The sequence below is a fragment of the Anomaloglossus baeobatrachus genome, chromosome 1 (assembly GCF_048569485.1).
Source record: "Anomaloglossus baeobatrachus isolate aAnoBae1 chromosome 1, aAnoBae1.hap1, whole genome shotgun sequence".
Lineage (NCBI taxonomy): Eukaryota > Metazoa > Chordata > Amphibia > Anura > Aromobatidae > Anomaloglossus > Anomaloglossus baeobatrachus.
This window is the reverse complement of record NC_134353.1, coordinates 635,260,508-635,288,380: the sequence shown is the minus strand read 5'-3', so window position 1 is coordinate 635,288,380 and position 27,873 is coordinate 635,260,508. Positions and strand designations below refer to the sequence as shown.

Here is a 27,873-nt window from a genome sequence, read left to right as displayed (position 1 = left end):
ATTTTATCTCCCCAGGATCTTGTCCTCTGGCTCTCATGACCACATTCTCAGTCATCTCGGGCTAATTGGTGGCTGCTCTGGGGCCTTACTTTGTGCAGTGCTGACTCTCGCTGTCTGCTGGTGTAAACACCGGGCTAGAGTCTTGCAAGTAAGAGACATTTATCATTCACAGCCCTGAAGGAGTTGTATAAGGAGTGATTAATTCCTGAAATTGCCTTCATAGCAGGCGTGGAGGCATGATATAAGATTATGCTTTAGAACTGAAAGAAATTTCTGCAAAAGAGAATTTTACTTTGAAAAAAAGAAGAAAATAAAAAAGAATATGCCAAAGTGATTAAGTTTTGTGACAATTTCCACATAAATGTTTTACTATTTGAATTGCTTCTTCCCTGGGTACAGTAACTGTTTTTTCTTAAAACGTTTTACAAAATAAACAGTAAGAAAAAAAAAAATTGCTCCTTGTATGTACTGAATAAGACGTAATGGAACAGCAAGGCACTTGGAACTACATAACTATCCATATTTTAATGTACAAATCGGCAATAGCTTTCGTTTTATTACCCTGTCCTAATGGAATACATTCTGACACTTCTCGTATATAGACTAGGCCTTTCCAACTGTTCCAGCAACTTCCTTGTAAAACTGGGCCACAAAGTTTGGATCCTGGTGCTCCAGCTGTCGTAAAAATTCATTTCGTTCATCCTCGTCCCAGCTTTGGAACCACTGGTCCCAAAGTCTCATTTGACACTGAAAAAGACTTGGTGGGGGTGCAGACAGCTGCAAGGAACCCAGTCCTTCGAGGAGCAAGCACAGCTTTCCAGGCACTGCTTTGCACAGAAGATCCTGCAGAAAGCGGTTTCGTTGGTGTTCTGTCCATTCAGAAAACCAGTGCAGCACACTTCGCATTTCTTGAGCTGGGACATAAGAGATATGAATGTCCTCCTCTGTCATAACCTGAAAAATACGGACCCAAGATTAAAATTAATACACAGGCCTCAACAAAGAAATTGCAACACCAAGAAGGAAAAGTCATAGCATCGATCGACAGACATAATAATATGCAAATGATGGAAAAACATTTTCAAAATATCTTGATTTATTCAGGATGGCGTATAAGTGCCAGTTGCAGAAATACTCTGCCAAACATTGGCTGCCATTAATGAGGTTATTAATGCAGAAGATATAGGCCATAATTACACATTTGGGCCACGTAGACTGTTCAACAAGTGGTCTGTTGTATTAAACAGTTCCAGGAGTGCTTTCATGTTTCCTCATACAGGCCTTTTTGTAGCGTTGCCCACATGGTGCCCAGACAAATCTCCAGCTATCATTGCATCCAAGCGGATCAACTCTAAAGACGATAGAACTCCATACCAGCCTCCATCACTGTCTTGCTCTGCTCTTGTTTTGAGGACAACGGCAGGCCACATGTTGCTCATGTTACACTGAGTAGCCTGTGTGGCCTAAATGTGCTACCATGGCTTGCGGCTTCTCCGTAATGGTCTCGTTTCAAGTACATCTGGGGCGTTATTGGTCCACAATTGCAAAAGGAGCTGCCAGAAGCGGATCTTGATTTATGTGTCCAAGTGCATTCAGCAAGGCAGAACATTCCTCAGACAATAATAACCTAATAATGTGCCAAGGAAAGCATTAATTTCTGCTTGTGGTGCTCATAATTGATACTGAATAAATCAGGATGTTTTAAAATTTAGTTTCCATCTACTTATCATTTGCATGTCATTATCGTGTCCAGCAATCCTACAACTTCCATAACTCCATGACATCTCCTTGGTGTTGCAATTTCAATGTTCAATGAGTAAAATATATTATCATCAAAGAATGAGACTAAACAGTATGAATATCAATACCAACAACACTGAGGGCTCCTTCTCCAATACTACATCTTCATTTATTTTACTTCTTGTAAAATATGCCACTACTTTTGAGCATTTTTCAATTTTTTTTTTTCAATTTTACAAGCTATTTTATTTTGTTACATAAGTAGCATGCATTCTTCTGGCTTTTTCGAGTCCTACAGAAAAAGCCTGTATGAAAAAAATGCCAGAAAAAGCATCACTAACAATGTGTAATTCACTGCAAAGCTCACAAGGGTTCCCAAAAACTGCTTACTAATATAAGTTAAAACTTAGCAAATGCTGTACACTAACAGCCAAGTTTGTTTAAAGTCCAGCAGTACGCAGTCTAAAGTTGATCAAAACAGATGATCTCATCCATAATGATTGCTCTTCCGGTGAATTTAAATGGGTTGTCCAGTTAAAAAAAAGTTATCATCTATCCATAGTATGGGTGATAAGGACTTATTGATCACCGGAGAACCGAATGCTGGGAGCCACACTGGCATAACGGGGCACTATTATCCCCGTTATAGTGTGCTCGACCACCGCTTCATTCTATGCCTATGGGTCTGACGAACAATTTCCTCTACTTTTTCCAGCAGCCCCTTGTAGAAAGGACTATTGCATAAACCATGATGGAGCGTGCCAAAAGCATGAGCAACCTCTGCTCCACACACCTCCTTTGTCCTGCTTATGGAGAGCTTAGGGCATGGGACCACCTCTTCACTGAGTTCTATGGCCAATGTTACATAGTCACCCATAGGAGAAGGTTCCAGAGGGACTTACACCTATCATATATACATGACACACCCGGTGAATAATGTCAGAGATGGATGGGGATACCCCATTAAAAGGAAGAATGAGCCATATAACTTAAAATTAAAGCGAGCGGGCTGACACTATTACAGCATAATGATGGAACTAAAGTAAGATTTTAAAATCCTATGAAATATATCATTGATGCCCAAGAGGGAAATACCAATCTAATGGTATTTATATCACTTTGCAGTTCAGACGTACTATTGGGGGTTGTCAAAGCTGAAATAAACAGTTAAGGGAAAAAATAGCCCACTATTTTGAACACCCTGATAGTTTCAAGGGATCACTAAGGGCAATATTAGTTTTAATGGAGCACTCTGGGGGTATTAGTACTTTAAAGGGGGCAACACTCTGGGGGCATTATTTGTTTCGGGGTGGGTAATCTGAGGGCATTATTTCTTCACAGGAGAGCTTTGGCTGCATTATTTGTTTCAAATGGGGTACGGTGGGATATGATTTCGTTTATATAGTTGGGTTGAGAAATATTTGGAAAGTGACACAAGCTTTAACATCTTAGCTATTTAGCAAAACATATGGAAGATACAGTTACAGTATATCACAAGTGAGTACACCCCTCAAATTTTCGTAAATTTTTACTTTATCTTTTCATGGAACAACACTTAAAATATAACACTGATACAATAAAATATTTACAAAAATGAGATATACTACATATAATCAATATGGGCCTAATGTGCAGACTCAACGTGGGGAGTGCAGATGGGGAGGTTCACTTATAAATGGCACTTTACAATTGCGGTGGACACAGCTTGTATGCACCCGCGCCATTTTCCCAGGCAGCCTTTTCATTACAGCATGTGAAGGAATGAGAATCGAGATTATTAGACCAAAACGTTTTCACAATCTGGATTGCTGCTGTATCTCAATATATCCAAGTAATCCACTGTATCAGAGTGCCTTGTTATTTTTTTTTTTTTAATCACCAGACCACAACCTCATCAAGAATGCATTTCACATGCTTAAGACAAAACATAGGACAGAAAGACCCACAAACAGGCAACTACTGAAGTCAGCTGCAGTAAAGGTCTGGCAAAGCATCACAAAGAACGAAACCCAGAATTTGGTGGCATCCACAGCTTCCAGACTTCAGGCAGTCATTACCTGCAAAGTATTCTCTACAAAGTATTAAAAATGAATATTTTATTTATGGTAAAGTAAATTTGTCCAATTACTTTTGAGCCCCTGAAATGAGGTTTTGTAGAAAAATGGTTACAATTCCTAAACGTTTCACAGGATATTTTTGTTCAACCCCTTTAATTAAACCTGAATGTCTAAACTTCAATTACAACTCAGTTGTTTCATTTTAAATCAAAAATAGTAGAATGTAGAGCCCAAATCACGAAGATCCGGCCACTGTCCAAATATTTCTGTATTTATGTCCATGAGCCTGTTAAGTTCAGATCAGAAAACTTGCAAAAAGACTGTGCATGGTGGCCATTATAATGCTCAAACACAAACCTACTGGATGGAGAAAGAAGAGGAATTTTATGTTTGGGAGATGTAACCAGTGGTGAAAACACGTTATTCAGGGTGTTTTCATGGTCAAGACCACTTGAAAAAAAATGTTGTGTGAATATATCTTATCCAAACGGTTGTGTTTACACAGTTTTCTTTGCTGCCTTTGAAGCTTTATTCCCTCTGCTCTTGCCCCAAAATTGGATGAAAAGATTTGAGTCTAAATTCCAGTTCTGAGTTGCCTGCAGATATGCTAGCACTGTTCGTTTAACATCCAGTGAGTGAAGATAGGGCTCTTATTTTTAGGATTTCGAAAGAAAGAAAGAAAGTTGGCAAGACAATCTCATGATTCAGGTTAAAAATGGAAACTACGCATTGCGTTTTTGGCGCGGTGCGTTTTTGTTGCATTTTAAGATGCACTGACAAAAAAGTTGTCGCGTGTGACTGAACATAGCCTTAAGGGAATCTGTCACCAGGATTTTGCAATGGAAGCTGAAGACACCCTGCTGCAAGAGTTAAAGTAAAAACATCTGTTTCTCTTATCTGTGTCAAGCTATTGTTTACTCATACTAACAGGCTTATTGCTCTGTGATTAACATTGGTGTGACTTGGTGCCTCATGCAGAACAGTCTGCCTCACCCCCTGCTGTGATTGACACCTCACAGTCAATGCACAATCTCTATTGAGAGCCTGGTGTGGGCGGGGACATCTTCCAGGTTCTGTTAAGGCCTCTTTACACACTGAGACTTTCTAGCGATCCCACCAGCGATCCCAACCTGGCCGGGATCGCTACAAAGTCTCTGGTGAGCTGTCAAACAGGCAGACATGGAAAACGACGCAACAGCGATACGGACCTGCAGAACGACCTAGCTAGTCATTGGGGACGTTGTAAAGCAGCTTTTTGAAAGGGAAGTCGCTAACGAAGTCGCTGTAAAGGCCCCTTTACACACTGAGACTTTCTAGCGATCATGCTGCACAGCAGGAAACAAAGGACCAAAGAATGGTCCTGAGACATGTATAGTGATCAGCAACCTCACCGCAGGGGCCAGGTCGCTGATGTGTTTCACACACTGCAATGCCGCTGGGGAGGTCGCTATTACATCACAAAACCGGTGACGTTACAGCGATGTCGTTTGCGATGTTGCAGTGTGTAAAGGGGCCTTTACACTCAATTCTGGGATAAAGTCTAAACGGCTACACACAGTGATCTAAGATAAATGTGGTTAGTTTCAAGGTCTGTCTCTACATTATGTTGCTCTCAAATGAAGTAGCATATACTTGGTGAAAGATTCCTTTTAAGTTGATTATTGTATGGTACTCTACTGAAGGCTTCTTTATTGGAAAAGAGACTGGAGTAATCACCGTGGCATTGCTCCACTGTGGGAACGGGGACTATCGCTTTTGACTAACAAATTCTGAATATCAGCCCATCAATGATGAAGTATTATCGGAGACTAGGTAGTCATCAGCAGGAATCTTTCTGGTGGTAAATGTGAAAATTCAATTCTATATCCTTCTGCGATTGTGTGAAGCAAGATAGTAAAGTCTCCCGCCTGCCCCAATGGCACAGCCTACCCTGATGGCATCATGATCTACCATGGCCTGGTCTTGATCCAAACAGGGATCCATTACAACCTTAGGTATAGCTCCATCTGCCCGATTTCCCTTTCCCATTGTATTCTGTCACGGTCTCTGCAACGAACTGGACCTGCGAAAAGTCTGGTATATTTTGGATTTCTCTTCTAGAAATGTCATCTAATACAGGGCTGAAAACCCTCAGACCTGAGAAAGAGAGAGAACACAATTTATTTTTAGAGTGGTTATCCCTGACCAGATTTTCAGCCAGATTGCTCTACGGGAAGAGCTTGAGAGGGCATTGTTCCAGACTGCAAATCTCACGAATTCTGCTGATACATCAGCCATAAAACCCATTGCCATCCTAAGTAGAGGAAGGGAATTTAGAATAATCTCTTTGGATGTTTTAGGCTATGTGCGCATGTAGCGTAATTACATGCAGTTACGCTGCGCTTTGTAGCGCAGCGTAACTGCATGCGTCCTGCGTCCCCTGCATAATCTATGGAGATTATGCAGGAGCCGTGCGCACGTGGCGTCTTAGAGCGCAGCGCTTCGGCTGCTGCCCGAAGCGCGCGTTCTAAGAAGTGATATGTCACTTCTTCCGTGCGCTTTGCCGGCAGCTCCTGCTCTGTCTATGGGAGGAGCTGCAGGCAGAGCGCATGGAATCGGCTTTTTTGTTTTTTCTCTACGGACATTTTCTGCAGCGATTTGAAGCGCACGTGTGCTCTTCAGATTGCTGCAGAAATTTCTGCAGGGCTAATACAAAACGTGCACACATAGCCTAACTCTTCATATGATTTTCCAAGTCCTCAATCCAGAGATGCATAGACCTAGCCACCAAGGTGGCTGCTACATTAACCCTGATCACGGCAGCTGAGGCTTCACAAGCCCTTTTTAAAATGCCATCTGTTTTTCTGTCCATCGGGTCTCTAAGACTGGACGAGTCCTAAAACGATATGGAGGTCTTCTTGGTCACTCTGGCTACTGGAATGTCATGCTTCGGAACCTCCTCCCATAATCTTCCTCCGTTTCGAACGGGAGACAGATTCTGAAGTCCCGTGGGATGTTCAGCTTCTTTTTTGCATCTTTCTACTCTTCCATGATCATGCACATATGTGATCAGTAACTGGAAAGACCCTATTTCTCTGTTTTCTAAGTCCCCCAAATGTCTCGTCCTGTATGGAACAGGATTTCTCCATTTCTTCCACCTTCATTTCTGACAGTTCTCAACTCCCCAGTATCTTCCAATGAGAAGTAGTAGTTCTTCCCCTCTTCTGGAGGGATAACTGCTACCTTTTCATCGTGATCTGAGTCAAAGGATTGATCCTCTTCCTCAGTACTCGGCTCCGGCTCCCATCTTGGTCTCTTATGTCAGGAGCTGGAATGCGAAACCTGAGGAAAGATTAAGCTGAAGACCGTCGCCTGCAGTTACTCTTTAATCATGGATCTCATGTCCGATAGGAAAGATTATTGTTCCTCTTTCATGATTTTAGAAATACAGTCGCCACAGAGACGTTTCTCATATGCCTCTGGTAACTTGCAGTTGCAAACAGCACATCTTTTTGTCTTTCCTGTAACTCTCCTAAATTCTGTCATGATCCGCAGTGCTCTGCTTTGCAGAAGAGCCAATGTTCTGTATTATGCTCCAGGTTACGGGTGGCTTCTCAGCCTTCGGGTCCTGCGCTGGTGTGGGGAGGGGCCTGTGCTCAGGCGCCTCGTTCCAGGTGAGTACTCTGCTTCATTAGAGAGCAACTTCTTCTGGAACGCTGGCAGTTGTAGTTCCTGCTCTGCAGTGAGTTCTCTGGTTCAAATGAGTTCTGCTGTCCTGATCTTGTCTCCCTACCCCGGACCTTTGTTACCCTTCTCTGCCCGTTTTCCCTGACTGACGTTATCCCTCTGGCTTCTGACCTCCAGCTTGTACCCTGACCTTTGCTCCGCTCCCTCCCTGTGTACCTTATCTGACTTCCGGCTTCTGACCTCCGACTTGTACCCTGACCTCAGCTCTGCTGGCTCCCTGTGCATCTTATCTAACTTTCTGGCTTTTGACCTGCGGTGTGTTTGACTTCCCTGTCTGTAGTAGCTTCTAGTGACACCTAGTGGCGTATCGTCAGATTCTTTTCACACTTGTGCCAGACCCCACCAAGAAACCCCTACCCTAGAAATACATAAGGGAAGTCTATGAGATGGAAATTTACTCAAAAGGCAGGAATTCACAATCTCTACGCAACATACATGGACCAGGGCGGGTTCTGAGGGAACATTAGAGTGAGTCAAATCTTCTATGTTTCCCCACTATGTTAGCCTTGCACACCACCTGTACCAGATGTAAAATCCTCCACAGCCAAGCTATTATCTTAAGGGATTGCCGCCCTCTGGTCATCCTCCTGCTCCATGATGAAATGTCCGCCACCTCCCAGATCGCGTATGTTTGCCCTGGAAACTGGAAGTATGCTCCAGGGTGGAACACATGCACTGCGCAGGCCCAAAAGCTGTACTGCAGCCATCTTGCAGGATGGCAAGAGCCCTGATGCATAGGGAAGTAGATAGATGCCAAGAGCAGTGTCCCGTGTTGTCCCCAGACCTCATCAGGAGGAAGAAGAGGAATGAACCTCCGATCCCAGAGCGTATCCGAACGCAAGTCTTCGGGAAGCAGTGTCTGCCTCTTGTGTCTGTCCTCCATAGGGACAGGACAGAGTGTTGGTATGAGAGGCTTTTTTTTCACCTTTTGTATACTTCCTGTCCCTATAGGGAATGTGAAGGACAACTCCTGTGGTGCTGTCATGACGACCTGGAAACACATGGTATTTGAATTCCTAATGGCTTTTGGGGAGTTTTGTGAAAAACTGAGTGTGAACACTTTCTATGGGTATGTGCAAACAATGTCTTTAAAAACCAGCCAAGGTATTCCTAGGCGACGTCACTTCAGGAAAAACTGTGGGTCTTTTTCCTGAAGCAGCAATTTGGAGGTTTGCTGTCAGTTCTGTGGCATCTCTGGTGCCAAAATCCATTTTTTACAATTTAAAGGAAGCCTGAGGTGAAATATGTACCCAGAACCACGAGCAGTTCTGGGTGCATATCGCTAATCCCTGCCTAACTGTCCCTGTATCTAGTAGGATAGATAAAGAGATCTTTAGAAAAAGTATATCTAAAAATCCTTTATATGCTAATGAGCGCAAGGACTAGTAACAAGTGTATTAGTTCCAGCGCGCATTCCACCCTTTTAGCGCGTTAGCATGCCCTTTGCCCAGCACCATCAGCAGTGATGTGCGTACCTGTGTCTGTTGTTGTTGCATCAGACGCCAGGGAGTGCGCATGATCAGAAGTCAACGCACTTTCGGGTATGTGCACTAGAACTCTCTGAAGCTAGGTCCCGTACACCTGGCATGCTAACATGCTAAGAGGGTGGAATGAGCGCAGGAACTAACACCGGTGCGACTAGTCCCTGCGCTCATTAGCATATCATAAAGAGTCTTTAGAAATACTTTTTCTAAAGATTTCTTTATCTGTTGATTGATAGTAAAGGGTCAGTCTTTGCTGATGACCCCAAACTATGTAGGATATTAAAAACAGACCTTGATAGTACATTACAAAATGAACTGGATAAGATGTCAGAGTTGGCAGATACATGGCAAATGAGATCTATCTAATATATAAAGCTGAGTGTGTGTGTGTGTGTTTGTGCGCTAAATGAATCCGCACCGTCGCATTTACAATCACAAAATTTTGCACAAACACCCAATGTGACTCAGGGAACGTCAGACTATCTTTGGACGGGAAAATTTAACCCCGCGCTTTACAGTTACTCTCCAAAAAAACTGACTCCAATAAAGACAATGGAGCTGCGAGCTATTAAGTTATTAATAGGAGTTGTAATTGGTTCCCATAGGAACAAAATAAATTGTTAGTATAAGAAACTTATATGTGAGGTAATAAGATGGATAGAAAGGGATGGACAGAGAGACAGACGGGGGAACGAGACAGAGATGGGGGAACGAGACAGCCAGACAGACACAGAGATAGCGATAGAGAGAGACAGACAGACAGAGACTGATACAGACAGCCAGACAGACAATCACAGATATAGAAACTTGGAGAGAGACAGTTAGTATTCCGGGCAACCGCCTGGGTACTACAGCTAGTTGTTGATAAATGTAAAGTAATCCACCTAGAACGGAGTAATCCTATAGCTGCGTATACATTAAATGGAAGTAAACTCGGGGCTACAGAACAGGAGAAGGACTTGGGTATTCTCATTACAAATAAGCTGAGCAGCAGCACTCAATGTCAAGCAGCAGCTGCTAAAGCAAACAAGATTTTGGGGTGTATAAAAAGAGAGATTAGATCCCGTGATTCCAATGTATTGTTACCCCTCTATAAATCACTTTAAGGCCACATCTGGATTATGGGATTTAATTTTGGGCTCCACATTTTAAAAAGGACATTCAGAAGTTAGAGTCATTTCAAAGGTGGGCAACTAGATTATTATAAGGAATGGAAGGCCTCCCATATGATGAGAGGTTGGAGAAGTTGGACTTGTTTAACTTATAAATGAGATCTCCTCTGAGACGTCTTTTTTTTCTATGTATAAATACATGTGTGGTAATATAAAAGACTGGCACATCACTTATTCCTTCGAAAGATAATACTAAGGACCAGGGGGCACTCACTGCGAGTGGAAGAAAAGCGATTCTGACAGCTAAATGGGAAAGGGTTCTTTACAGTCAGAGTAGTCAGACTGTGGAATGTCCTACCACAAGAGGTAGTAATGGCAGATACTATAACAGCTTTTAAAAAAAGGATGGATGATTTCCTCAGTACACAAAACATTGTCGGTTATAAATGACTTAGTGACAAAATGTAGAATTGGTTCAAGAAGGTTGAACTAGATGGACTTAGGTCTTTTTTCAACCTAAGTAACTATGTATATGCCACTACTGCTCGTGGTTCTGGGTGCATATTGCAACTGACAGGTTCTCTTTAAACTAGAACTAGTGAGCGGCTTAGTAGCAAATGAAAGAAAATGCTGCTCCTTTTAACCGCTTCACAGTTTCCGAAGCCTGAAGTGGTTAAAAGGGTTGTCCACTGAGGGGGATCCTGTGATGTCACAACTTCACATGAAATCTGAGAATGCAAGCTCGACACCACTGGAACGGCACATGCATGGGAGGTGAGTATAGGCTGTTTATTTTAAGTGGGGGAAACATGGAATGAGCAGGGGTTGTCCTGGTAGTTGACAACCCCTTTAAAAGTAGGAACAAAAGTAGGACTGTTCACACACAGCTATTTTTTATGCTTTTTATATACACATAAGAAACTGCGCTTCACAATATGAGCAAAAGCTACGAGATTTCAGAAATCTCATTCACAAACTTTTTCCTGACTGGATTTGAGAACTGCGCCTTTGAAACCTGCAGCGTGTCAATTCTTTCACTCTATAAAAAAGCAGCAAAAACAAACAGGTTTTGCATTCTACGGGAATATAACTATTAAACGTGTACTATGGACAAATCACACAAACTGAACCAAAAAAAACTGCAGCAAAACCTGGCTTTGGCTGCGAAAACACTGCAAGTGAACATTTCTTTGTGGTGTTTTTGTAGTGTTTTTCAAGCTACGGATTACATATGTGATTTCTCTACAGTGCGTTTAATATCGTTAAGGTAGCTTTATTCACCAAAAATGCAAAGAAGGGAATTTTGTTACTTACCGTAAATTCCTTTTCTTCTAGCTCTTATTGGGAGACCCAGACGATTGGGGTATAGCTACTGCCCTCTGGAGGCCACACAAAGCACTACATTAAAAGTGCAAGGCCCCTCCCCCTCTGGCTATACCCCCCCCGTGGTATCACGGGTTCTCCAGTTTTAGTGCCAAAGCAAGAAGGAGGAAGCCAATAACTGGTTTAAACAAATTAACTCCGAATAACATCGGAGAACTGAAAAACCGTTCAACATGAACAATATGTGTACCCGCAAACAACAAAAAAACATCCCGAAGGACAACAGGGCGGGTGCTGGGTCTCCCAATAAGAGCTAGAAGAAAAGGAATTTACGGTAAGTAACAAAATTCCCTTCTTCTTCAGCGCTCTATTGGGAGACCCAGACGATTGGGACGTCCAAAAGCTGTCCCTGGGTGGGTAAAGAAATACCTCATGTTAGAGCTGCAAAACAGCCCTCCCCTACGGGGGTGTCACTGCCGCCTGCAGGACTCTTCTACCTAAGCTGGCATCCGCCGAAGCATAGGTATGCACCTGATAATGCTTGGTGAAAGTGTGCAGACTGGACCAGGTAGCTGCCTGGCACACCTGTTGAGCCGAAGCCTGGTGACGTAATGCCCAGGACGCACCCACGGCTCTGGTTGAGTGGGCTTTTAGCCCTGAAGGAACCGGAAGCCCCGCAGAACGGTAGGCCTCTAGAATTGGTTCTTTGATCCATCGAGCCAGGGTGGCTTTAGAAGCCTGCAACCCCTTGCGCGGACCAGCGACAAGGACAAAAAGTGCATCGGCACGGCGCATGGGCGCCGTGCGGGAAATGTAGATTCTGAGTGCTCTCACCAGATCTAGCAAACGTAAGTCCTTTTCATACCGGTGAACCGGATGAGGACAAAACGAAGGCAAGGATATATCCTGATTAAGATGAAAAGAGGATACGACTTTAGGGAGAAACTCCGGAATAGGGCGCAGCACTACCTTGTCCTGGTGGAACACCAGGAAGGGAGCCTTGGATGACAGAGCTGCCAGCTCAGACACTCGCCGAAGCGATGTGATCGCAACAAGAAACGCCACTTTCTGTGACAGCCGAGAAAAGGAAACTTCCTTCAGAGGCTCGAAGGGCGGCTTCTGGAGAGCAACTAGTACCCTGTTCAGATCCCATGGATCTAACGGCCGCTTGTACGGGGGCACAATATGACAGACCCCCTGCAGGAACGTGCGCACCTTAGAAAGACGTGCTAGACGCTTCTGAAAAAACACGGATAGTGCCGAAACTTGCCCTTTAAGGGAGCTGAGCGACAAGCCCTTTTCTAACCCCGATTGCAGGAAGGAAAGAAACTTGGGCAATGCAAATGGCCAGGGAGACACTCCCTGAGCAGAGCACCAGGATAAGAAAATCTTCCACGTTCTGTGGTAGATCTTAGCCGAATTCGACTTTCTAGCTTGTCTCATTGTGGCAACGACTCCTTGAGATAATCCTGCAGATGCTAGGATCCAGGACTCAATGGCCACACAGTCAGGTTCAGGGCCGCAGAATTCTGATGGAAAAACGGCCCTTGGGACAGTAAGTCTGGTCGGTCTGGCAGTGACCACGGTCGACCGATCGTGAGATGCCACAGATCCGGATACCACGACCTCCTCGGCCAGTCTGGAGCGACGAGTATGATGCGGCTGCACTCGGATCTGATCTTGCGTAGCACTCTGGGCAAGAGCGCCAGAGGCGGAAACACGTATGGGAGCTGAAACTGCGACCAATCTTGAACCAAGGCGTCTGCCGCCAGAGCTCTTTGATCGCGCGACCTCGCCATGAATGCCGGGACCTTGTTGTTGTGCCGGGACGCCATTAGGTCGACGTCCGGCACTCCCCAGCGGCGACAGATTTCCTGAAACACGTCCGGGTGAAGGGACCATTCCCCTGCGTCCATGCCCTGGCGACTGAGGAAGTCTGCTTCCCAGTTTTCTACGCCTGGGATGTGAACCGCGGATATGGTGGATGCTCTGTCCTCCACCCACATTAGAATGCGCCGGACTTCTTGGAAGGCTTGCCGACTGCGCGTCCCTCCTTGGTGGTTGATGTATGCCACCGCTGTGGAGTTGTCCGATTGGATTCGGATCTGCTTTCCTTCCAGCCACTGTTGGAAGGCCAGTAGAGCAAGATACACTGCTCTGATCTCCAGAACATTGATCTGAAGGGTGGACTCCTGCGGTGTCCACGTCCCCTGAGCCCTGTGGTGGAGAAATACTGCTCCCCACCCTGACAGACTCGCATCTGTCGTGACTACTGCCCAGGATGGGGGCAGGAAGGATCTTCCCTGAGACAATGAGGTGGGAAGGAGCCACCATTGTAGGGAGTCCTTGGCCGTCTGGGAGAGCGAGACTTTCCTGTCCAGGGACGTTGACTTCCCGTCCCATTGGCGGAGAATGTCCCATTGAAGTGGGCGCAGATGAAACTGCGCAAAGGGAACTGCTTCCATGGCTGCCACCATCTTCCCTAGGAAATGCATGAGGCGCCGCAAGGGATGCAACTGGCCCTGCAGAAGAGATTGCACCCCTGTCTGTAGTGACCGCTGCTTGTTCAGCGGAAGCTTCACTATCGCTGCTAGAGTATGAAACTCCATGCCAAGATACGTTAGTGATTGAGTCGGTGATAGGATCGACTTTGGAAAGTTGATGATCCATCCGAAAGACTGTAGGGTCTCCAGCGTAGCATTCAGGCTGTGCTGACATGCCTCTTGAGAGGGAGCTTTGACCAATAAATCGTCTAGGTAAGGGATCACCGAGTGTCCCTGAGAGTGCAAGACTGCTACCACCGCCGCCATGACCTTGGTGAAGACCCGTGGGGCTGTTGCCAGACCAAATGGCAGAGCTACGAACTGAAAATGGTCGTCTCCTATCACAAAACGTAGAAAACGTTGATGTTCTGTAGCAATTGGCACGTGGAGATAAGCATCTTTGATGTCTATTGAGGCAAGGAAGTCTCCTCTGGACATTGAGGCAATGACAGAACGCAGGGTTTCCATCCGGAACTTCCTGGCGTGCACATGTTTGTTGAGCCGTTTTAGGTCCAGAACAGGACGGAACGAGCCGTCCTTTTTTGGAACCACAAAGAGATTGGAGTAAAACCCTTGCCCTTGTTCCTGAGGAGGGACTGGGATCACCACTCCTTCCGCTCTTAGGGAGCCCACCGCCTGCAGCAGAGCATCTGCTCGGTCTGGATGTGGGGAGGTTCTGAAGAACCGAGCTGGAGGACGAGAATTGAACTCGATTCTGTACCCGCGAGACAAAATGTCCGTCACCCACCGGTCTTTGACCTGTGACATCCAAATGCCGGAAAAGCGGGAGAGCCTGCCCCCGACCGGCGATGCGGAGGGAGGGGGCTGGAAGTCATGAGGTAGCCGCTTTGGAAGCGGTACCTCCATTTGCTTTCTTGGGGCGCGTGTGAGCCCGCCACGAATCTGAGTTTCTTTGCGTCCTCTGAGTCCCTTTGTACGAGGTAAATGGTGTCTTGCCCGAACCTCGAAAGGACTGAAACCTCTGCTGCCACCTTTTCTGCTGAGGTTTGGTTGTTCTGGGTTGTGGTAAAGAGGAGTCTTTACCCTTAGACTGCTTAATGATATCAGCCAATGGCTCGCCAAACAGTCTATCTCTAGATAAAGGCAAACTGGTTAAACATTTTTTGGAACCAGCATCTGCTTTCCAGTCCTTTAACCACAAGGCTCTGCGCAAAACTACCGAATTGGCGGACGCCATTGAGGTGCGACTGGTAGATTCTAGGACCGCATTGATAGCGTAAGACGCAAACGCCGACATCTGCGTGGTAAGGTGCGCCACTTGCGGCACTGCTGGATGTATGATAGCATCCACTTTTGCTAAGCCAGCTGAAATAGCCTGGAGTGCCCATACGGCTGCGAATGCCGGAGCAAACGACGCGCCGATAGCTTCATAGACAGATTTTAACCAAAGGTCCATCTGTCTGTCATTGGCATCTTTAAGTGAAGCGCCATCCTCCACTGCAACTATGGACCTAGCTGCGAGTTTGGAAATCGGGGGGTCTACCTTTGGACACTGTGTCCAGCGCTTGACCACCTCAGGGGGGAAAGGGAAACGCGTATCTTTAGATCGTTTAGAGACACGCCTTTCTGGGTGAGCGTCGTGCTTCTGGATTGATTCTCTGAAGTCAGCGTGATCCAACAAAGCACTCAATTTACGCTTGGGATAAAGGAAACGAAACTTCTCCTGCTCCGCAGCCGCCTCTTCTGCTGAAGGGGCTGGGGGAGAAATATCCAACAGCCTATTGATGGCTGAGATAAGGTCGTTTACCATGGCATCCCCATCAGGGGTATCCAGGTTGAGAGGGGTTCCAGGAATGGATTCCTGATCACTCTCATCAGACACATCACAGGGAGACTGATTGCGCTGAGACCCTGAGCAGTGTGATGACGTCGAGGGTCTTTCCCAGCGAGCTCGCTTAGGGTGGCTGGGGCTATCATCTGACTCATAATCCTCGGCCTGTGAAGCCGGGGACTCCCCTGTGGGCTGGATTAATTCCAAGTGAGGGGGACCTGAGGACAGAGGCCTCGCCGTGCCCAAAGACTGAGCCCCATGCATAGATTGCAAGGTTTCAAGTATTTTTGCCATAGAGACAGACATATTATCAGCAAAAACTGCAAAGTCTGTCCCTGTCACCGGGGCAGGACTTACAGGCGTCTCAGCCTGGGTCACTCTCCCTCCTGACTCCGGCTGGCGAAGCAGCACCGGGTCGGAGCATTGCACACAATGGGGGTCATCGGAGCCTGCTGGTAGATTAGCCCCACATGCAGCACACGCAGTATACACAGCCCTAGCCTTGGCAGCCTTGCGTTTTGAGGATGGCATGTTGTTGCTTCCACAGAGTGATCTGGGAGATGCAGCCAGAAGCGACCTTACAGTGCAAGAAATACAATATCTCTATATCCTACACAGTACACCAATACACCGTGAGGCACTAGAGGGACCAGCACAGAAAAATCGCTTACCGCCCGCTTAAAAAGCGGGTGTGTGGTCGCCAGATAGCCCCTAGTCCAGGTCTCCCAGAGCCTTGCGTCCTTCCTCCAGCCAGACTGCATGTAATGGCTGCCGGCGTCCTGAGAGAGAAGGGGGGCGGGCCCTGGGCGTTCCTGGCTAAGAGCGGGAAGCCTGCTTCCCTCTGTGCCTAGTGTGAGGGCTGGAGCATGTAAATCAGGCTCCAGCCCTCGTCGCTGCTAGCGAACAGCGTCTCTCCCATACCCTGAATGACAGGGTGGGGGCGGGAACGAATCGGAGCTGCCGGCGTCCTAGGCCCAAAAAGCCGGGGACTCAATTTATAACCGCCGCCGCCGTAAAAGCGCGGACGGCGGATCCCCGGCGCACCACAAGTCACAGCAGCGCCGCCCGGTCCAGAGGGGGTCGGCGCTGCGTTCCCATACACAAACAATCCCCCAGTAATCTGTAGGGACACTAGCTCCAACGTTGCGGTCCCCGGCGCACTACAACACCCAGCCAGCCCGGAGTGTGTCTGTGCCTGCCGGGGACACAGAGTACCTGTATGATGCAGGGCCTGTCCCTGATCGTACTCCTGCTCCGTCTCCATCAGGTTCTAATGGGTCTGTGGATGGAGCCCGGCGTCAGAGCTGAGAGGCCGGCAGGATCCCACTTCCACAGAGCCCTACCAGGGGATGTGGAAGGAAAACAGCATGTCAGGCTCCAGCCCTGTACCAGCAATAGGTACCTCAACCTTACAACACCATCCAGGGGTGAGAAGGGAGCATGCTGGGGACACTATATGTGTCCTCTTTTCTTCCATCCGAAATAGGCAGCAGCTACTGCTGACTAAAATCTGTGGAGCTATGCATGGAATGTCTGACCTCCTTCGCACACAAAGCTAAAACTGGAGAACCCGTGATACCACGGGGGGGGGTATAGCCAGAGGGGGAGGGGCCTTGCACTTTTAATGTAGTGCTTTGTGTGGCCTCCAGAGGGCAGTAGCTATACCCCAATCGTCTGGGTCTCCCAATAGAGCGCTGAAGAAACCTATGTTATGTGTTTTACGAAGCGTTTTTGCACTTATCTGTGGCTAAAAAAAATGCGGCAAAAACATTGCAGCTCTCAAATTCAGTCAGGAAAAAAAGCTGTGTGTGCATGATTTTTTTGGAAATCTCATAGCTTTTGCTGGTATTGTAAAAAATAAATTCTTATTTGCACAAAAATGCTGTGTGTGACAGGGCTGTGGAGTCGGAATCGTGGAGTCGGAGCTCATTTTGGTGGAGTCGGTATAAAATGCACCGACTCAGACTCCTAAAATATATAATAAATTGGGGACAGGAGTGCAATGCAGAATGTGCTGAATATTGTACTAAATAATATTTAGTATAATGCTTATATTTAAGTGAAAAATTTATTGTAGTACAATGTGAACATCAGACATTTAATTATTTTTATGATACAATAATCAATATATTTGGATAGAACATAAAATATACTTATTAGAATACAACTCTAGAACACAAAAAACTAATAAATTGTAAATATGTAATTATATATATATTTATATATACACACACACACACACACACACACACACACACACAGATACATACACACACACACAAGATAAATACACACACAAGATATATATGTAATCTACTGTATATTACATATTTACAATTTATTACAGTTTTTTGTGTTCTAAAGTTGTATCCAATAAATATATTTTATGTTCTATCCAAATAAGTAGATTTTGGGTACTCACCGTAAAATCTCTTTCTTGGAGCCTTCATTGGGGGACACAGGAAACCATGGGTGTATGCTGCTGGTACTAGGAGGTGACACTATGCAAATGAGAAAGATGGCTCCTCCCCCGCAGTATACACCCACTGACCGGAGCTGAGGAGATCAGTTTGTGTAAAAGCAGTACGAGGAGAAGCTTGAAATCTATAACATTCCGGATCCATTGAAGACGTAGAAAAGGGCGGGTGCTGTGTCCCCCCAATGAAGGCTCCAAGAAAGAGATTTTACGGTGAGTACCCAAAATCTACTTTTCTCTATCGCTTCATTGGGGGACACAGGAAACCATGGGACGTCCTAAAGCAGTCTCCAAGGGTGGGAAGAAAAAAACCCGAACACAGGGTTAGCAGAGACAAGATTCTTTGACCGGAACCTGGTCCTAGACCCCGTAAGGAACCCCTACCCGGCCGGGAGCCGAAGTACAGGAGAAGTTAGAGTACTAGGGAGTACTAAGAACTAGTGTAAAATGCGTGTGCTGGGGAATAGGATTATCAGGGAGAAACTGCATCCTCTGAAGTCTGTACCTAAGAAAGCTAAGGTTCTAAGGCGACTGACAGCAATAGGTCGGGCTAAGAGAGAAAGAACTCGACAGACCCTGGTACTACGTTTGAGAGTGTAAGAATGAGCAAAAAACTAGGGCACCTGGTAGAGGTAGGAGCCAGAAAACGGAGGCCAAAGGAGCCGTGGCCCCTTATTGCCGCAGGATGACCAAAAGGGAAACCGACTGCCTAAAAGGTTGCAAGGGAGTCGGGATACTCGAGAAGCGTGCAAGGGGATTCCGCCATAGGGGAACTTGACCCGTTGGTTCCACAGCACCCGAGGAAGTGATCTGACCCTAGTGGAAGAAACAGCCTGCGGGCGGGTAAAATAATACGGGAGATAATTCTCCTGTGTATGGAAGGGGTTCAGAGAACCTGTGAGGTTCGGAGAAAAATGACTAGGTTAAGGAGCCAAAAGGAATTCCCAGGAACGATTTCCACTATGACGTGGCAGACAGGAGAAGGGAATCCGAGCATCTACAATGACGTGACTGGGAAAAACCTCGAACTCTGTAGTCGGGTACTGGGTGATCATTGCAGTGAATTATGGGAAGGAGAACCCCCATGGAGGAGGGCTCCTGAGAAAGACAAAAAGGCACAAGACCTGGGATGTATGACCTGAAGTGGGAGAAGGAAGACCCTTTCGAGGGGGACTTCAAGAAAGGGCTCGGACTATGTCGTCGGTTTACGCGCTAGCCGACCAGGGGAGGGACGCCTATTCCTGGAAGGTGGCAAGGAAGATGGGAGAGTGACGGGAGAATGAAAAAAAACCTTCTTAATATTATTATAAAACGCGTCATCACGTCATAACTAGAAGTGACGACGAGGGGAAGGAAATGAGCGAGAATATACGAGTCTAAACGGTCTGGCAGGAACTCTGCTTGAAAAGTGCAGGGATGCACAAGTGACTGAGACCAAGCGGTGGAGAGCGGACATGGAATCTGGAATGGCGGAGACTACGGAGAGATCTAGCATATCTCCAAGAGCCATCTAGAATGGCTACGAGGGAAGTGAGGCAGACCCGGGACAGAGGAAAAGAAGACCCCTCTTGGCCTGAAACTGAGGCAGGTCATGTCTAGGTGTTGGCGAAGACTGGTAGATCAGACGGGGACCACTCGCTGTAGTGTTGAGTGTTCGGGTGGAAACACCCAGTGGCCTGAGTAATCAGGGCTCCCTGGAGGATTCTGTTGCGGAAAGAGGACAGAAGACAAACATTGGAACCTACAACCTGTCCGGAAGAGTGAGCCCAATGACTGGGCCATCAGGATACTAGAAGTCCCTTGGGGAGACTGGTCCTCCGTGGAATCGATGATTGGACGCTCCTGTGTCTGGTTCTTAACTTCATCTGTTGACTGAGAAGGGACTGAGGAATCTGAACTCTATCTGAAAGAGAGAGAGAATGTAAATAACGACCTATGGATTTGGACATGTACAGTACCTGGCCGGAACCCTAGTGGAGGGCGCAACCAAGGCTTGTCTAAGCCAAAAAATAGGCGGATACCAGAAGTACTATAAAGCGCCCGAGGAGGGTGGCAGGAAGTAAAAACGGACAACATGCTGGTTAGCAGACAGAGCTGTACCCTGCTTACCTCATTTGGGAACCAAACTGACTGCTGCTTCAAGAAACGACAGAGCCAACGTACGGTCAAGAGAAAAGAAGCCTTACCTCGTGGTTACCTTACATGCATGTGCGAGGTAGGAGAAGGTCTCGGGTCACTGGAAAGCGACCAAAAGAGAGCTGCTGCTGTGCCGCGTCATGGGGTCCGTGCTCTCTGCCGGGGGTGAAGCACACGACCCTCCGGTTAAATGTTCGCGTGTAGCATTACCTCAAGGTTACTCCAGACGTATGGATGCAGATCACTGGGAAGTGAGTAAATAGCTGGTGCAGGAAGGAAAGACAATGAACTGGTCCAAAGGACCCTGGCTTACCTCCTGGTCACCTGAATGGGTGGTTTGAAGTAGGAGAGAGTCCTGAGTCACTGGGAAGCAACCTATTGACAGTTGCAACCCTGCCGCATCATGGGGTCCCTGCAAAACCCAGTCCTCGCTTCAGTCGGAGATGAGGGAGATAGCTGACCCACTAGGTGACTCAGTCTGTTCGAATCAATGGGTCGAGAGTAGAGAAAACACATACCTGTTACGGTATCCAGCCTCTGGTGTGGAGAAACGCTAGCCCTTTGGGTAGCGGGCAGGATCATCGATCCGGCGTACTGGCACTGAATGTGACAGCTGCTGCCGTGCCGCCTCATGGGGCAGAGATGGATGGAGCTCTCGCCTCGGTCAGGGATGAGCGTAAAAGCTGAACAAGGCACTTAAGCCAGTTGCTGTATCTGGCTTCTGGTTCGGATAAGTGCTGGCCCAAAGGCTAGTGGGCAGGCTCATCAAATCACTGTCACGCTGTAGTATACAGGTGTATATAGAAACGCTGGCACACAAGATAGAGGTCACATGCAAGAAAACACTAGCACACCGCATGGTGGGTAGGTGCATAGAGATACACTGGATAGTGGATGCTAGCACGACTCATCAAATCCTTGTCACGCTGTAGTATACAGGTGCGTATAGCCAACAGGTACACGAGATAGGGGGCCCATTCAAGAAGCACTAGCACACCGGATGGTGGGTAGGTACATAGAGACACTCTGGATAGAGGATACTGGCACCCTGGAAAATGGACCGACATATAGAGACATTGGCACACAAGCAAGTGGACAGATTTGTGGAACTGTCAATCTGGATGCTGGACATGATGGTCTATATACAAAAAAATTCTTTTGTCTGCAGAAACAGACAGGTGCGATTAGAGACCTGACACCCCAAACAGTGGGTAGGTTCCCACAACACTGGTACAGTGGTGTAAACAGGTGCGTAAAGAAACACTGGCGCACTGAATAGTGAGCCGGCTCGAGAGGACACTGGTATACCAGAGTAAACAAATGCGTGTAGTAACGCCGGCCCACTGAATAGCGGGCAGGATCCCAAACGCACCTGGGTATTGGAGCACACAGGCATGACACAGACACTGGCACACTGGATAATGGACAGGGAAGCGCTGGCACGGAGATGTAGGCCAGTGCGTAGAGACGCTGGCACACTGGATAGTGGACAAGCAGGAGGAAGACGCTGGCACACTGGATAGTGGGCAAGTACATGAAGACACTGGCACACAGGTGAAGACCACGGGCACACTGGTGTAGACCATTGCAAGCGAAACACTGGCACACTGGATAGTGGACAGGCACATGGGAACACTGGCACACTGTATAGTAGACAGGTAAATGGAGACACTGGCACACTGGATAGTGGACAGGCTGAGGTTGAAAAAGTGGACGGGTCAATGACCCTGTGGTAGGCGGGTATATGACAGCAGATAGAACATGAAGAACATTAACCCACCAATAGTGACCCTACGTGAGGAACACTAACACACTAGGTGCGTGTAGGAGATTGGCATCTCGCACCTGTAGAAGGGGGGGGCTGTTAATATTCCCGGACTGAAGTAGCTCTATAGCCATGCGCTATGTGTTAGAGGGGGGACAGCTCATTGTAAGTGAACTGCACCCGGAATCCGGGGTAGGTGCTCATGGAGTAATAACAACGGGAGAGCTGGTTTTGCGGTATGCTTAAGATTTTTTTTTTTTTTACTTTGCAGTCTTGCAGGGACCGGGAGTAAAAAAGTGAGGCGAGTGGTGCTGGGCAGCGTGGAGCGGTGACTGCGGGGGCCCTGAGTCGCACTGGCTGCCTGCGGGGGGCGCTGAAGCTGCGGCGGTGGGGCTACTTACCGAGCCGGGAGGCTGGAAGTGCGGGCAGTAGTGACGTTCCCCGGGAGTCTCGGCGCCGGGAAGTGACGTCAGGCGCCAGGAAAGAGGGGGGCGGCGGTTGCCCAGGGGAGCAGGAAGAATTTGAAAAGCCCGCGCGCGCGGGCTGAATTCCCGGCTGGGGGCGTGTCCAGGAGAGCGCGCGGACACAGAGGGCCGCAATGATGCCGGGGGCTAAATTTTAAGGTAGGCCCCGGAGGGGATGCAGGGCCGCAATGGAGCCGGGGCCGAAATTTTAAGGGTAGGCCGCCGGGGGAGACGCCGGGCCGCAGTGGAGCCGGGGCCTAAATTTTAAGGGTAGGCCGCCGGAGGAGACGCCGGGCCGCAATGGAGCTGGGGCCTAAATTTTAAGGGTAGGCCGCCGAAGGAGACGCCGGGCCGCAATGGAGCCGGGGCCTAAATTTTAAGGGTAGGCCGCCGAAGGAGACGCCGGGCCGCAATGGAGCCGGGGCCTAAATTTTAAGGGTAGGCCGCCGGAGGAGACGCCGGGCCGCAATAGAGCCGGGGCCTAAATTTTAAGAGTAGGCCGCCGGAGGGGACGCCGGGCCGCAATGGAGCCGGGGGCTAAATTTTAAGGGCAGGCCGCCGGAGGGGCCGCCGGGCCGCAATAGAGCCGGGGCCTAAATGTTAAGAGTAGGCTGCCGGAGGGGACGCCGGGCCGCAATGGAGCCGGGGGCTAAATTTTAAGGGCAGGCCGCCGGAGGGGACGCCGGGCCGCAATGGAGCCGGGGGCTAAGGTTTGAGGATAGGCCGCCGGAGGGGATAGTGGACGCCACGGCAGGGGGGCCGGTCGGGGGAACGCAGGGAGGCCACGGAACCGGGGAAATAACTACCGAGGGGCCTAAGGTGAGGGGTTCTAGGGGACATATGGGACCCCCTGACCCAGGTGGAAAAGACTGTGGGGTTTCTATACCCGGGATCCCTCCCCATAACCCGGGACGGGGAAGAGGAGGGGGGAGTGGAGTACTTATCTGAGGTCCCGGCTTGTCTTGAGGTGATCCTGGATCCATCCTGGAAGTCGAGCGAAGACATCTCGACGGTCGTCCCGGGCATAGTCTAGGGGAGACCGGAAGGGTACCTCTCCATCCTGGGTACGGTCTTCGTCCTCCTACCCCACAATCAGGCTCGGGAGCGAGAGAGTTTGGGGAGGGGGGCAAGGACCATCCGCCTGTCCCTCTGTGCGGATGCCCCCCAAACAGTCTTGAGAGTGTTAGGGGGTTAGGGTCCTGCCAGACAGACACGGAAGACAACAGTAGTGGCGGACGGACCCCACTTCTGTGCGACCAGTCTCTATGTGGGAGAGCAGGGTGAGCGATTACACCCTGTCGCCCGACGAGCTGTGTCTGAAAAACAAAGGGAAAACATTAATAAAACACAACAATACAAACCTGAGGGGCTGAGAGCAGCCCCTGCGTGTCCAACCTCCTCAGACACTAAGCAAAAACTGATCTCCTCAGCTCCGGTCAGTGGGTGTATTCTGCGGGGGAGGAGCCATCTTTCTTATTTGCATAGTGTCACCTCCTAGTCCCAGCAGCATACACCCATGGTTTCCTGTGTCCCCCAATGAAGCGATAGAGAAATATTGATTATTGTATCATAAAAATTATTAAATGTCTGATGTTCACATACACATGTTCGTGTATTACAATAAATTTTTCACCTAACTATAAGCAATATATGAAGGAGTCGGATTTGGAGTCGGAGTCGGTGCAAGAGAAATTGAGGAGTCGGAGTCGAAGGTTTGGCTTACCGACTCCACAGCCCTGGTGTGTGAACACAGCCTCACACGTAATGGGAATCTGTCATCAGGATTTTGTCACCTAATCTGAGAGCAGCATAATGTAGAGACAGAGACCCTGATTCCAGCGATGTGTCACTTACTGGGCTGCTTAGTGTAGTTTGATAAAAATCAATGTTTAATCCGCAGGAGATTATCACTAGAGGACTACTTACTCTGCTCCCAGGTAGTCCAGCATTTTCATGAGCTCTACATTAGGGTACGGACGGTTCCACTAGCGTGTAGTTTCAGATGCAAGTGTATCAGAAGTTATATGCTAATGTCCCTCTGCTGCAAGTGTCAGCCAAGGGTCATGCAACTGTGATGTGATCTTGCCATCACATCTGCAGAGAAGAGGGAGCACTTTCTCCTCATCTCCTCCACTGTCTGTCTCTTCATATACACCGCACAGCGAGTGCAGTGCAAGGTTTCACACGCTCCCATAGAGTTGTAGGCGTGTGCATGAGCCGAGACTCGCTGTCAAATGCCTCTTTCACACGTTCGTGAAAAACCACGCACGTTTTTCACGGACGTGTCAGAGGGGCGTTGTGCCCTCCGTGAGCCATGTTTATGGCCTACATGTGTTCTTCGTGATAACACACGGAGAACGGGAACTTTATACTCACCTGTCCCTGGCGTCGCTGTCCGTGGTGCTGATCTTCGGTCTCTGGTCCTGCCGACTCCTCGCTGCTGCCGCTTCCGGCCCCAGTGAAGTGAATATGCAATGAGCATAATGAGCAGCGGTCGGAAGCAAGTGACAGCTGGGGAAGGTGAGTAAAGATTTGATTTTATTTTCTCAAACACGTGTTTTCTCCGGCGCGTGTCACACGGATCACCTCCGTGTGGTCCATTTGCGTTCCGTGTGACACCCGTGATACCGGAGAAAAACGGACGTCTACGTGTGGAGCACACGGACACACGTATGCTCCAAACGTACATACAGTCCATGGCAGAAGACGCACGTGAGCACAGACCCATTGATTTTAATGGGTCTACATGTGCCCGTGTCTCCAGCACGTGAGGAAACGGACCAAACACGTACCGGAGACACGGACAAGTGAAAGAGGCCAAACGCAGCATGCTGCGATTCATTCCACATACCGCTCTGGCATGAGAGATCAATCACAGATGGACACTGCCCCATAGTTTTGCACTAGAGTGAGAGCAATCCAATGTTTTAATCGGATTCCACTTGTCCATGCAAAGCAAGTGGAACCGAGGCCTAACTGCTAGATCTGCAGCAGAGAAAACAATGATTTTATCAAAATGACAGCAAACAGCTCAGTAAGTGACACATTGCTGGAATCAGGGTCTCTGTCTGTACATTATGCTGCTCTCAGATGGGGGGGGGGGGGACCCTGGGGACAGATTCCCTTTAAATATGTTATCCCACTCTCATCTGTGGGGATGGTCTGCTTTTCCATGAACACTGATGATTCCCGACACTATGTGTGAGTGAACTCTACATAAATCCATGAAAATCACTACAAAGTGCAGAAAATTGACTGATCACTTAGAAAGCTTGCTTGGTGGGGGACGTAAAGTTTGGACCTCCATCAATCTTGTTTCGACGTTTCCTAGCGATCTACCGTATTATTAGATCGGGCTGCCAATTAAGGGCCGTGTTTACATCTGACATCTTTTCTTTCTGACTGGATATGGATAGCCCCTTTAAATGGGATGCTGTTAGAAGTCAACTGGTTCTGTCTGGTACTGCCCATGTCCAACAGCCCTGACCACGTCCTGGGTTGGTTTGTAGTATAGAAAAAAAAACAAAAACAATGCAGATGTGAATGGAGCCCAAAATATGGCATTACAAAGTAGAAATGGTCATGCTTCCTATGGGTAAACAGCAGATCTGTGAGAATTGATTTTAAAAACAGCCACAAAATCCAGTTCTCTATGAATATAACGTCCTAAAACTGCTGCAATTTACTTGGCTGTGTCAGGTTTTACAATACTCAAAAATGGCCACTAGATGGCGCTGAGGCTCTAAGAAAGGCCCGGAACTAAGCGACTTACCTAGACTACAGCAAATGGAGGCGGGGCCTAAAGCTGGAGCGAACGTGACGTAAAAGGAAGGTGGGGGGAAGGCAAGCTTCTCCGAGAGGACCCGAACTCAGAGGCGGAAGTGCCCGAGGGTGACGTCACGCAGCGGGATCGGCCGAAGTCGGTCGTATAGCGCCCCGCAGCCGGTGCTTCGTTTTGTTACTGGCTTGGGGTTGCACCAAGACGCAGAAAATGGCAGAACTAGAGGATGTGACGCTGGACGGGAGGCCGCTGGACAGCCTTCGGGTCACCGACTTACGGGCGGCGCTTGAGGAGCGGGGATTAGCTAAAAGCGGTCAAAAGAGCGCACTGATGAAACGGCTGAAGGGGGTGAGTGTGTCTACGAGCACCTGCCACCTACCGAGTATAACGGCACATCCCGCGGAAACGCGCACTCCCCACAACAATCTTCCTGCGCGTTCCCGACTCCCCCCTCCTCTTCCTATCGTGCAGCGCAACGCGCCTGCGTTCTAAGCGACGCAGACGTACATTGGTTTATGGCAGAGCGTAACGCATGCGCGGTAGGACCGAAGAGGCCTCCTTCCCGCCCTTTCCCTCTTAGCGTCTTGTACGGGCGCGCGGCCCTAGCCTGGCCCCGCCTCCTGTGCGCGTTCCTGCGCAATTATGGGATCTAAAAACAAATGTATAAAACTGTGAATATGATATGAGTTATGGCCGGCGCTGCTGCCTAAATATGGCGTGCTCGGCCTCCGGGCCGCTTCTGTCTGCTCAGTGGCCGCTGCCGGGGACGGGCCTGGGTAGAGAATGAGGACCTGTTACTTTCCTCATGTGACATATGGCAGTATGCTCATAGGCCCCACATCTTCTATACCCACCGCCTCTAGTAATCCCATGTACATTGGTAGGGAGTGAGAAATGGCTGTTATTACACATTCCCTCACCAATGCCGCCAGTGTCTGTCACTGTCCGCTGAGTCCACCCTCCCTCAGAAGGTGCAGAAGAGTGAAAAATGGCTGTTATTACATGTCCCCTCACCAGTGTCTGTCACTGTCCGCTGAGTCCACCCTCCCTCAGAAGGTGCAGAAATGTGACAAATGGCTGTTATAACTCATTCCCTCACCAATGGCTCCAGTGTCAGTAACCATCAGCCCTGAGGTCCACCCAGCCTCAGAATGGCTCCTATTTACCTCAGAATGTGCAGACACATGGGAAGTGGCTGTTTATAATGCGCTCCCTCACCAAACGCCGAATGTTTACATCACTGTCAGCCATGAGCACCAATCTGCAGAATGTGCAGACACATGACAAATGGCTGTTATTACACATTCCCTCATCAACCCCTCCAGTGTCTGTAACCATCAGCCCTGAGGTCCACCCAGCCTCCTAATGGCACCTATTTAATGACCGTCAGTAACGGTGACCTTATCTGCCTCTAAGGACATGGCTGAGCTTCCAGGTTGTGGAACCCCACACCCCACCTGGGCAGCCGATAACC

General features: G+C 48.3%; 3 protein-coding genes across 7 annotated transcripts in view; 2 read left to right on the top strand and 1 right to left on the bottom strand.

Annotated features, from left to right (window-relative positions):
- Positions 1 to 391, top strand: part of CIROP (ciliated left-right organizer metallopeptidase) — a 37,321-nt gene extending 36,930 nt beyond the window's left edge. Inside the window, exon 15 of the mRNA XM_075319428.1 lies at positions 16 to 391. Within this exon, the coding sequence (XP_075175543.1) occupies positions 16 to 178 (163 nt within the window). The 3' untranslated portion in view covers positions 179 to 391. The remainder of the gene's footprint in view (positions 1 to 15) is intronic.
- C1H14orf119 (chromosome 1 C14orf119 homolog) lies at positions 351 to 26,883 on the bottom strand. Of its 2 annotated transcripts, none has more exons than XM_075319438.1 (2): positions 26,779 to 26,883; positions 351 to 954 (listed from the first exon to the last, which is right to left on the bottom strand). In XM_075319438.1, exon 2 carries the CDS (start codon positions 949 to 951, stop codon positions 604 to 606), a length of 348 nt encoding a protein of 115 aa, XP_075175553.1. In that variant the 5' UTR covers positions 952 to 954; positions 26,779 to 26,883; the 3' UTR covers positions 351 to 603. The 2 variants fall into 2 exon arrangements, with proteins under 2 accessions (XP_075175553.1, XP_075175561.1); XM_075319446.1 differs by lacking the exon at positions 26,779 to 26,883 and adding an exon at positions 26,391 to 26,769.
- The window catches only part of ACIN1 (apoptotic chromatin condensation inducer 1), a 161,094-nt gene continuing 159,677 nt past the window's right edge, over positions 26,457 to 27,873 (top strand). For 2 of the 4 annotated variants that reach the window (XM_075319394.1, XM_075319386.1), the window contains exon 1: positions 26,457 to 26,747. In XM_075319394.1, coding sequence (XP_075175509.1) covers positions 26,610 to 26,747 — 138 coding nt within the window. In that variant the 5' untranslated portion in view covers positions 26,457 to 26,609. The remainder of the gene's footprint in view (positions 26,748 to 27,873) is intronic. The other 2 variants (XM_075319379.1, XM_075319371.1) reach the window with 1 other exon arrangement.

Excerpts from the sequence above, each read along its gene's own strand:
- C1H14orf119 (XM_075319438.1), bottom strand. The coding sequence starts at position 951 with ATGACAGAGGAGGACATTCATATCTCTTATGTCCCAGCTCAAGAAATG.